This window comes from Apus apus, chromosome 1 (genome assembly GCF_020740795.1).
Source record: "Apus apus isolate bApuApu2 chromosome 1, bApuApu2.pri.cur, whole genome shotgun sequence".
NCBI lineage: Eukaryota > Metazoa > Chordata > Aves > Apodiformes > Apodidae > Apus > Apus apus.
Genome location: NC_067282.1, coordinates 63,062,426 through 63,074,914, shown reverse-complemented (window position 1 = coordinate 63,074,914; position 12,489 = coordinate 63,062,426). Strand labels below are relative to the sequence as shown.

The window sequence follows — 12,489 nt, the reverse complement described above, 5'->3', positions numbered from 1 at the left end:
GACAGTTACAAAAGATATGAGACTAGAAGTAAGATATCTGAGACCGCAAGTAAGTTTAACCGAGTAATAAGCAAACAACAGCCATCGTCTGCTTTCCCCTACAAGAGTGGGTGAACAGAGGATTAAAGTCAACTCTAGCCTGCAAAGACAGACTACATTCAAGGGAACAAATAAGACTCCCATCTAATGTAATTAAGGGGAAATACTATAGATTATGTAGGCAGAACTTTACCGTATTTAGAAAAGAAGTAAAACATCTTCCAGTTTTATAAAGTAAGAAATAATTGAAGAGAAATGGATAAAATTTAGTACTGTTTTTCTTAGAGAAGAAATTGGAGTGCTCTACCACAATGTACTTGCTATGTTTTATCCTAAGCATTTTTACTAGCTATCACTGAGCACAAACAATCAGATTAGAAAATCCTTTGCTTTGATCCAGTACAGAGTCTCTTGATTACAAAATAAACCAACAACAAAAAATATCTCCTAGGAAGTTCTGTGTGTTCTTGTTTGCTCTATATGCTTGAAACAATACAATCACTTTGTTACATTTCCCCAGTTTGCTCCTATGCTGCCTTATCCTCCACACCAGGTTTGAAGTTCGCATACATATTACTTACTAACTTTTAAGTGCTACAGTTTCATTTTTAAAAACACCTTGATGCCCCATTCCAACGAACCCTTCAGTTTTTATGCTGCTTACTGATGTGATTACAGATTAAATTGCTGCTACATGAGAGCCACAGAGCAAGTACAAATGCAGAGGTTTTACACAACTACAAAAGCTTATAGCACTCATAAAAAGGCACTAGAAGTGCTGTGATCTGGAAGGCCACTTCAATTTCTGTCTTGTTTCTGGCAGAGGCAGCCTTATGAAGCACTTGGAAGCTCTCTGAACAAGACTGCTTTGAGAACACCTGTGGAGCCAGCTAAGACACTTCGTAACTTTATTTTTTGTCCTTTACTTTTCAGCAAAATGATTTTGTCTGTTTAGTTGGAGTATGAGTAGACTCCAAGGGCTTTACTCAAAAATAAAGAGCCTCATCATGGGAGTTTCAAGTTCCCCGCTTCAGCAGGCAGATTATAGCAGAGCAACGAGGCTCCAAAACTTGTGTTGTTTTTTTTTACCTATTCATCTCCTGTTCCAGAAGGGAGCTTATTCAATTAAATAAGAGTCCCTGGGGCTACCACTTTTCTCTGTGGAACCTGACTGTGGATAAACAAAGTAAAGGGAGGCAGCTGGAAAGATGCACATGCTCAAGCAACTTACTTGGTTGCACGGTCATCTTAGTGGTTTTCTTGCTTGGGTATTTGCTTTACATCTTCCTGACTGAAGTTATTCCACCAAAAGTGTACTCCTTGAGGTATGCTTTTTGTCCTTCCTCATAAAGCTTTACATCTGGCTAGAGATGATTATTTTCTGTTTGCCTGTTTGTTTTGTTTTGGTTTTTTTTTGAAGCTTAGACTATCATGACTACTAATGTTGAGAAGGTAACTGTGCTTGCGTATCTCCATTAACCTTGCAGCACTGCTATTACCAATTACGGAAGAGTTCGTAACAGCAAATAGTAGGCAAACCAAACTGTCTGTCACACACCCCAAGAAGCACTGCAGATTCTTGCTGCACCCAGCTAGCAGTTCTATCCGTCATTCTCTCACTACTTCACTTCTTAGTAACAGCAACAGGAAGGAGAAGAGATAGAGTACCATTACTCAATATTATGGTTCTCTTTTATTGAATCACAGAATAGTTTGGGTTGGAAGAAACCTTAAAGATTAGTTACAAGCCTCCTGCATGGGCAAGGACACTTCCCACTAGACCAGGCTGCTCAAAGCCCCATCCAACCTGGCCTTGAACACTTCCAGTGATGGGGCAGCCAAAGCTTCCCTGGGCAACCTGTGCCAGTATCTTACCACCCTCACACCAAATAATTTCTTTCTAATGTCTAACCTAATGTTTTAAGAGACATTGCAATGGCATGCAGGCACAATCACTATTTCCTTAGCTTGGAGGTTATATCCTTGTCTCTTGTACTGTGCTGCTCACACTAGAGCGATTGCTAGATTGCAATAATACAACGGGGGAAGACAGAAGCAGATTTGCCACTGAAATTATCTTTCTTCACAGGTTTGGCATATGGATTTTAATCAGAGTTCAACGTACAAAATTCCCCCACAAGCCCTTTTGAAAAAGAGCCATAAACTGAGACACAGGAACGTTACAAAGCCTGAGGAGCCTCCTTCCACCACTCTGACTAGAGATTTAAAGCAAGTACTAATGCCAACATTTTAAGCTGTGAGAAGTACATCTGATAAAGAAACCAAGCTAAGACAGTGATTAAAATCTATCAATTATCTCACATGTAAACGCCTTTTTACATAGTCACATATAACGAGCTCTAGACAGTTTTATCCTTCTTACCTCCATAAACCTCTGATGTAGAGGCCAGCAGTAGCCGTGCTCCAACACGTTTGGCTAATCCTAAATTTTGGGCAGGGAAAGAAGATAATTAGATCAAGTTCAAGAATCTTTCAGTCACATTAACTGCTTTTTAAAAGAGAATTAGGCTTTTCTCATTAGATAAATCTAGCTGTAAATCACATCCATAGCTCTCACTTTCAAGCTGGAAGACCTGAGAAATGGCAGAGCAGCACCCACGTGTGATTTGTTTGTTTCTGGGACTAAAAGTTACACTGAACCAACATCCAAGAACTTAATATATTAGACCCTAAATAAAGGGCAAGTAAGAATAAACCATCCCAGTTATGAAATTAGATTCTTGAAACAACACACTGTATTAGGATTACCAAAATTTAAAGACAAGCAGATGCAGAATAACACATTATAGGACAAAGTCAGTATTCATCCTTTTATAATGCCCCTTAAACAGCTTGGATGATCCTACCCACCACTCACAATTATTCTGCATTCCATTGCAACGACTTTCTGGCCTTCAAACTGGCATTGCAAATCAAAGAAATCTCTCATCTGTGCCATACAACTGTCTTAATTCTCTGAATGGCACTCACTGGAGTATCATTCAGATGAGAAACTGATCTGAGTCAATGCAGCAGTTATTTTGCCTCCTAATAACTCTTATGATCACTGACACTCCAATTTCTTGTGCTCTGATAGCTGAGCTTGCACATTGTCAGAATTCATCTGCAGACATAATTCAAGGAAAAGTACAAAAATCTTCAAAGAGGGGGAAAATCTCCTTATTTTTCTTAAAGAATCAGCTTTTTAAAATGTTAAACTAACATACTCCATCATCCTCTCCCTCCAGTAACTCTGCTGAGGTTATATGATGCCTAACAAAGTTAAGTAAGAAAAAAATTTTCACTTACCCAACATGTTCAGTGTCCCAATAGTGTTGGTCTTTAAGGTTTTTATAGGATTATACATGTAATTTGGAGGAGAAGCAGGAGATGCTAAATGATAGATCTGGTCCACTACAGAAAAGCAGGGATGGGGGGGAAAGAAAGCATTATTATTATTATTATTATTATTATTATTATTATTATTATTATTATTATTATTATTATTATCATCATCATCATCATCATCATCATCATCGCTGTTTTTATTGTTGTTGTTACATTAATATGTAACAAGTTAAATGAGAAAACATCAGGGTCAAGAAAAAAGTACTTCTTTCTGCATTTCCTAACATTGGAACTTGGCATTTCCTATATTGCTTCCTACAAAAAACATGTATGTATGCAAACCTTTTGTAACACAAAGCAAGACTCACTTTTTAGTAAAACAAAAACTAAAGGATAGTATATATCAACTGTATTGACACAGACAGAGAAGTCTGGGTGTTGAGATTTTTCACTTGAAAAACTTCAGTTATGAGTACTTCAGAGATGTTTGGAAGCTGCAAAAGTATATGCAACACTCTATCACCCTCAAGTTTTAAAGCGACTACCAGCTTCAGAACCTTTTTCTTGAATGGAATCCCAAACAAAGAGGGCAGAAACATTTTTAAAAGCCAGGAGGAATCTTTTGGGAAAAAACCCAAATATTATATTTTTATTTGTAAGTCACTTGATAAAGAAATATTAATGGGATTAATATCATATTTATATTTTAAATATATATGCCAAGACAGGGCTTGTAACTTTTGTCCCTCTTCTCCTTATCTATTGCCTTTACTGCACTGGGGTTCTATGCTGCACTTTGGATAATACAGCATTTTAGCTTCATAAAAAACCCCAGACAAAACCTCTCCAGTACAGAGATTCAAGCCTCCCCGGTTATGACATGTAATTCACCAACACAGTAAACCATACTTCGCAATCAATGAAGGTATACTGATGACTAATCTAATTTAAAATAACGTAGTTGACTACTGGCAACAGCTTACCCAATCTTAACTAATTAAATTTCCTGCATTTCTGTAATGACAGTGTAAACAAACCTAAAGATTCAAAACACCCACAGGAAATACATATTCCACACAATGGAAAAAAAGGGCCTAGTACAAAAAACCTGAACAGTTACACCTCTGTTGTGAGTATAGACTCAGACCTGCGCGAACCTCAAGTTCAACAAGGCCAAGTGCAAGGTCCTGCATTTGGGTTAGGGCAAGGGCAAATACAGGCTATGCAATCAGTGGACTGAGAGCAGTCTGTTGGAGAAGGAGTTGGGGGTGTTGATGAGAATCTCAACATGAGCCAGCAGCTCATGTGCAGCCTGGAGAAGAGATGGCTCTGAGGAGACCTTACAGCAGCCTTTCAGTACCTGAAGGGGCATACAGGAAAGCTGGGGAAGGATTTTTTTACCAGGGCACATAGCAAAAGAACAAGTGGAATGGTTTCAAATGGAAAGAGGGTAGATTTAGAGTGGGTATAAGGAAGAAATCTATCACTGTGAGGGTGGTGAGACACTGGAACAGGTTGCCCAAAGAAGCTGTGGCTGCCCCTTCCCTGGAAGAGTTCAAGGCTGGCCTGGGTGGGGCTTTGAGGAACCTAGTCAAGTAGAAGGTGTTCCTGCCCATGCAGGGGGCTTGAAACTAGATGACCATTTAGGTCCCTTTCAATCCAAACCATTCTATGATTCGGAGGTTCTTCATCTAACGATTATTCCTAGCACAAGAGAGCAGAGAGAGAAAAAAGAATAAAGGCTGTAGCAGGTTTAAAGTTGAAAGGCCAAATATATAAGCAGGTTTAAAGTCCAAATGCCAAATGTATAATCAATCAGGACTTTTTTCTCTCTTGAACTTCTACTTTGATTTAATTCTATCTTAAGCTAAATAAATCATGCTTTGCTGTCTATTCATCCAGTAGTCTGGCTTACTTCTTTGTTTTCAACTATTATTTTCACAAAATAGTCTACTTCAGAACAAGCATGGAAGTAATTTCTATGAATGTTGTTCAGAAGAGACATATAGGTATCATAAATGGTATTTGATACAAGGAAAACAAGCACATGGACTTTCATCAACTTTGGTTTTGTAACAGGCCATCAGAAAAATTGCTATGTCTGTGCTTCAGAACTTCAGAGCTCAGCTTACCTCAGCAAATTTAAAGAACTGGAATAAACCTAAATAAGCTGTGCCATATACCAGAATATGAAACACGGAATGTAAAAGAATCCCAAGATATTAGTTGATTAACGTTAGTAATAATGAAAATCTTGGGCAAATCCTAATTTTAAACCAGTTTCACTGTATGAGGGTTGCAAAATGCGTTGCATGGGATAAGAATACAAAGGTTGGAGGCACCAGAGGGAAAAAAAGGTTTTTTTGTTAAATTGTAATAAAAACAAACCAATAAAAAACAGATTCATTTTCACAAGCAGCATATGATATTCAAAAAGCTCAATCTGGCAAGCCTTTCACAACAGAGCTATTGTAAATACAAAAATGTCTCTCTGTCTTCTGTGTATGATGAATCACAGTTAACCAGAACTCCTTAAAAAATAACATGGATAAGCATACGCCAAAAAATGTAAACATAAGATCAAGTGAGAGACAGTGACATTTTAAAAAGAAATAGAACAAATCCCCTAAATGGTCCTCCAAAAAATGTATTCAAAAGTGATGTAATTAGAATGGTAAGGTGGAAAAAGGAAAAGTAATTTCTTTATGTTACTGAAGGAAAGTTTGGGACTTTTAAGACTTAGCAGTGAACCTGGAAAAATCTGGAAAAATCAAGGCTAGCTGCTATTCTGACAGAAGACAGTATTGCACAGTATAAGGCTGTCTTGCCCTAGGAACAGAACACTGTTGGTCAAATGACACGCAAACATTTTTGTTTAACTATTTTCTCAGTTGTTTTATAATTAACCAGCAGTAGTAAATGACAGCAATATAAAATAAAGGTGCATTTTGACACTGTATTGATTATTATTAGCCATCTATTGGGTTGAACTTTAACAGTATCTGTGATGTAATGAACATTTTTCCTCCAGTTTTAATTTAATTCTTCTACCAAAAACAGGGTAGAAACATCTTTGACTTTCAAATTACCAAGTAAAATTCAAACTTGCTCCAGTTTGTCTTTTTCTCTATTGAATATAACTATACTTGCTTAAACAGCAGAGGCTGTATATGAGATACACCCAGTTGGGGAAAAAAGTGAAATAAGAAGTTTCTACCTACTCTCAACTAGTTTCCTTCCTTCTTCCCTTCCCTTCCCTTCCCTTCCCTTCCCTTCCCTTCCCTTCCCTTCCCTTCCCTTCCCTTCCTTCCCTGATTCTTGAATTTCATTTGACAAAGTAAGCACACAATCCTTGCTTCCTTCTCTCTCTCTAATGTAAAAAAGCAGAGTGGTTGGGGTGACAGTGTAAGTGGAACATACCTATCGATCTTCAACAATCGTTCAAGAAATGAAAAAATTAAAAATACTTAAAACCCTTCAAAACACAAGCCTCTCTTTGTACTAAAAAAAACAACAGCCTTTTAAAGACAAGCACATATTCTGCAAATAACATGTAAAAACATACTGGCAAATTAGCAAGGTAAAATACTCAACCTACTTTATTTCTGAATCCTTAGTGAAGTGTGCTCACACACAGAATCACTTTTTTTTTAGATTAACTGTTGTTTTAAAGTCTACTGAGCAAATTCATAGCTCTTGAGTGCATACTAGCTCACCTGTGGGAGGCATGTCAAAGTTAACCCTGTGCTTCATGTTTGCATTATTGCCCCAACACAAGAAATCCTGCAATATACTTTATTATTCAATTCTATTCACTGCTTAAGCTTACAATGTCAATAGTGAACCTAATAAGGAGAAAACACTTCAAGTCAAATCTCATCACACAGAAAAATTAACTAACAGCATAAACACAAGATCAGTTTCTATGGCAATCTGGATGACTCCCTCACCTTCAAGTTTTACTGTCTTGACAGAATAATGATATTTGACAGTTATAATGATCAAGCAGATGCCACAAAATTTATCTATTTCTTATACGTGGCTATGATCTCTGTGGTCTACAGTGGATAATCTCAGGAGCTGAGATGACCAGCTGTCTACATAAAGTCTAAACAGCCCAGAAAGCTAGAGATACAATTTTGGGATGTGTCACATTGGCGAGGATTTACTCTCACACATAAAAAGCTGCAGAGCCATACAATTTCATTCAGCTGACTGCTCTGCTGTTTGCTCCCATATCAATGGAAACCGGTATTTCCATCCACTATGAATTCCAGTACAGCATCAAAAGAGAGCTTTTCACAGTAGGTGACCTATTGTAGCAATGGATTTAGTCTTCAAAGATGGTCTGACACCATGAGTGCTGGAGGAAGTGAGCTCCCAGCTCAGACTCTATTCAAAGCCCAGCCTGCATCGATAATGCAATGAAACTTTTCAGATTCTGTCTGTTACATGAAAACAGGTAATTGTTCTGTGTGAGGAATTGTGATGTGGAATAATTTCTCCTTATTTGGTCGCTGTTGATATTGTAAGCTTCAGTAGTGAATAAAATTTAAACTAATTATTCCACAGGATTTCTTGCATTTGGGCAATAATGCAAAGATGTAGCATGGGGAAAAGTTTAATTGGTCTTTTGAACTCTGATATGCCTCCTACAGATGAGCCATGAATATAAATTAAACACAAGACTGCCTCAAGTTACGCCTCTGAATGCAAGCATCCCCTTCCCACCACATGGTACTGCCTCAAAACCAAAGAAGAGGTAGACAGGAAGCTGACAAAAGGAATGCTCAGAGAAGCTGCTGACAGCTGTTCGTAGGCAGCAGGTAATTGAAGCACAGTGGCTCAGAAAAATGAACGAAGTATGAGCTAAAGCCACCTGCAGCCAACACAGAGTTGAACTCTGACACGAGTTTCATGCTTTTTCTGCCTATCTATTCTTCCACAACCCTTTCTAAATCTAGTTTTCAACAGGCTGTGATGGAATTTTTGCAGAGTGAAAATGTCAATCCAAAAGCATTGTTGTGTCAGTAACTCACTGCCCAATCCTAGTCTGTCAAAACCAAAATGAACCCTTTCCTGCCTTTAATTTTTGTTGTTTTTTGAATACTTGCCAAGTTTTTGACACACAGCAGTTCCTACAGACAGGTCCTTTAAGAGCACGTGGCAATTCAGATGAACAGAGTAAAAAACTACCTTTCTTTTTGCTGCATTGAGATACAGCGAGGCCTGGGATTATCCAAATAGCAGTGTAATTGTTAGCTAGAAAGAAATGCAAACAAAATACAAAACCCCCAAGGTTCCTTATAAACTTTATTTATTTTTAAGCAAGAAGTGTAATGGACAATGCTCAAATAAAAAGAAAGGAAAAAAGAAGGAAAGAAAGGAAAAATGGACAAGAGAAGAAAGAAACAAAAAAAGAGGAAGGGAAAAAAGAGGAAGGGAAAAAAGAGAAAGAGAAAAAAGAGAAAGGGAAAAAAGAGAAAGGGAAAAAAGAGAAAGGGAAAAAAGAGAAAGGGAAAAAAGAGAAAGGGAAAAAAGAGAAAGGGAAAAAAGAGAAAGGGAAAAAAGAGAAAGGGAAAAAAGAGAAAGGGAAAAAAGAGGAAGGGAAAAAAGAGGAAGGGAAAAAAGAGGAAGGGAAAAAAGAGGAAGGGAAAAAAGAGGAAGGGAAAAAAGAGGAAGGGAAAAAAGAGGAAGGGAAAAAGGAGAAAGGGAAAAAAGAGAAAGGGAAAAAAGAGAAAGGGAAAAAAGAGAAAGGGAAAAAAGAGAAAGGGAAAAAAGAGAAAGGGAAAAAAGAGAAAGGGAAAAAAGAGAGAACATTTCTTCTTCTCCAAGTCCTTCTTCCTCACTTTGTTTCCTGAGTGGCAATTGCTTTAAATGTGACAAAGAGGAGATAGATGTGAGACAACAAAGGTTTTCCTTGCCAGAGACATGGTCTTGACTGTCTGAGTCTGGTTTGCCTCAACACACTTCCTCCTATATGCACCAAGGCAAAAATAAACCCCTGTGATGAAAAGGTTCAGCAAGAGCAGAGCCAGCAGATGGTTGGAAGATGGGGCATTTGCCAAGTGTGAGATAGTGTGGGACGGGCAGCAAGGCAGCTCCAGGATCTTTCCCCTCTGCCAAGGAAGGAATCTTTAGAGTATTGAGTTTTACACCAATTAAAAACATTGCTTGTTTTCCAAAACATTTAGAGTGTTGGATTTCAGAAGGGGGGAAAGGTTTCTTCCTGAATCTGGTCACATTTCAGACAACAAGCTGAGGATGCTCTTCCACTTCCTGTCTTTCAACTGTCAGAACTAAAAAATGTATGCTTTTTTGTCTCAGAATGTCATCAGGCCAGGCAGACACATGGACAAAGCCATCTACTTTGCTTGGCTGACAACCCTGTCTGCTCTAGCTCAAAACTGCTGGTTATTTAATACAGCGGGCAACTCTCCTCAAGCCAGAACTGTGAAAAACTATCCTACAGGATGAACAGTTTGGGTGACTGTAATAGTGCCTACTGGAGAATAGGAACAAATACATCTTGTACTTGACCTCCACACCCCTTCCTTTTATATATGGTAAAGAAAAAAAGTTTCAGAACATTTAATTGTTCCTGATAAGAAGCCTTGAGCTAGCTTTGCAATTAAGCCATAGTGCAATTAACTGAAAATGACTGTATGAAAGGTTGTGCAAAACTTTATGTAGATAGGTAAGGATCATGAAAGAACAAACAATAACAATAAAGGTCTGCAAGTTTTGTATGTAACTCATATCAGGGCCTGCAACTCTATAAGTCTCTGTTAGCACAGCAGCAAGAAGTAGTCTACCTAGCAAAGGATGGTAGACTGGTGACAAAACAAAGAAACATTAAAAAAAAATAATCATGTCAAAATTTTGCTGGAAAAAAAGAAAGAAAGAAAATCCCTAAGTACCACAAACATAGAACCTGGCATGAACATTCAAGCCATCAGGTACCCATTGACAAATACAGAAATATACAATCAACATAAAGTTTCAGTAACATGTTGCTAGGTCAGTAGCAACTAAAATTTGCCAATTGTGCCCTTTTCTATGTGAAAGACTCAAAACTCACTAATTTTGTATGCATAGATTCTGTAATGCCTAAATCCAGACACAAATGTTTGGTCTTAAGTTTTCCTTAATGCTAAACAAATATCATCAATATAAATATTAACTTTTACAAAATACTGCAATAAAACTACCTTCCTTTATGTGACCTATCATTTCCCAGCTGTATCACTGTATGTGTTTTTGTTCTAAGTGAATAGTAAGGGTAGAATCTACCACTTTTCCCATGACAGCAAATGACATTTATTCATATGAAGGACTGATTTTCATCTTCAATTTCTGCCTTCAACATGTGTCATGGTTCTAGAAAGGTCTAAATGGGTCACTAACTCCACTAAGCACCTGCATCCATCACGGTACTTGCTAGTCAGGAACTACTAGGCAGAAAAGCTTTGATCAGAAGCATAGAAAAAAGTTTCTACAGCTTCAATATATGAACTTTTCTTGCAAAGAACAGCTATGCCAACTCCATTACTGCAGGTCAGGCCAGAGAAGCTGACACAGTGAAATGAGACATTCGTACTTGTCCTGGTTTCACTGGGACAGACTAAACAAAGATACTATTGTACTGCACTAAAAAGGACTTCAAATACAAATTCAACATTCTAATGTTAAAAATATTGCCTGTAACTTGGGGACATCTAGAATAACTTTATAAAGATTTACCATATTGCTCGTATTGGAGCAGTTTTGGAGAGCTTCACCAGAAGCCCAGGTACCACTGCACTTGGCTCTGGACTAAAACCATCAAGTTGAATATATTTAAGTATCTGGCAGAGGGGATGAAGACTAGGGGGAGAAAAATCTGTGTTGGAAAGTACTGAAGCAAAAAAAAAACAAACAACCCACAACAATGTACTAAAGACACTCACATTAACACGCACACACACAAAAAAGAGCTGTGTGCCTTAAGTTACCTGTGAAATGACTTGAAGATGGAACAATTCTGGGATACCGCAGAACAATGTCCAGTAAAATGTTATTACAATCTTGACTTCTGGAAGGTTGTTATTCACACGAAAGGCTACAGTCAATTCTTTTGGCCAATTTCGTGAGACTGCTGGTTTTAGCCTTAAAGTCAACTCAGACCCACAAGCCAGTGAAGTCCCACAAGCATTTTCAGTCCCAGTCAAGCCCATGATCTATTACAGGTCTAAAAATAATATTTTCTATACATATGTGCATGTTAGTAATAACTTCATACCTAATGAAAACTCTGAAAGCCAATCTCCTTGTCACAGCGTAAGTCACGTGCTTGCAGCAGTTCTCTCAACTTGCAGAATGTTTTTATTCTGTAATTTTTAATGTTCCTTAGTGAAAGTCAGAAGGCTCCAATATAAAACCCAAACTGCCTTTGCATTCGCAACAGTCACTGAAAACAGCTGACATTTAAAAAATTATTTGCTAGAAACTGCATTGCTGGTATAAAGAAAAATAATAAATAATAATAATAAAAATCAACTTTATTTAACTCATCTTCACATCATTTATTTCTATTCATCTCAGGAAGGAAGTGATGAAATAATTTTTTTTTATCTACCACTTACAAACTTTTTTTCTCACTTCAATAGCTAGGCAGTGCACTTATATTTGTCTGTCTCTGAGCATCAGAATAGAACTACTCTTCAGTACCCTGACCAAAAAAAAAAAAAAAAAGTATTTAATCTTCAGCTGCCACAGACTGCAATTTTAGAAGTATTGCAGAAACATTTTAGCAAGGGTTCCTGTGTAAGCCGTGAAGCATTGGTGGCCATCAGCAAAATTCCTACTTTGCAACTGTGCTCTTATGGTTCAAAACCAAAGTGGGCAGTGTAATCTAAGTTGGAAAGAAAAAGAAAAATCTCCTAAAAGCATAAGCCTTGAGGACTACCATGATCATCTTTTCAAGCGAAGAGGATCTTTAAGCTATACCATTTTTGTTATAATGGTAAAAGCATTCCAAACATATTGTGCATCTGTCATTAGGGAAATGAAATCTGTTCAACTGAATTGCTGTTGACAAAGCATTGGAAACCTGTGGCATTT

General features: G+C 37.6%; 1 protein-coding gene across 2 annotated transcripts in view; it reads right to left on the bottom strand.

Moving 5' to 3' along the window:
* Positions 1-12,489, bottom strand: part of UXS1 (UDP-glucuronate decarboxylase 1) — a 62,705-nt gene that overhangs the window by 19,220 nt on the left and 30,996 nt on the right. For both annotated transcript variants that reach the window (XM_051638069.1, XM_051638078.1), the window contains exons 7-8: positions 3,349-3,453; positions 2,423-2,482 (exon numbers count right to left, since the gene is read on the bottom strand). In XM_051638069.1, coding sequence (XP_051494029.1) covers positions 2,423-2,482; positions 3,349-3,453 — 165 coding nt within the window. The remainder of the gene's footprint in view (positions 1-2,422; positions 2,483-3,348; positions 3,454-12,489) is intronic.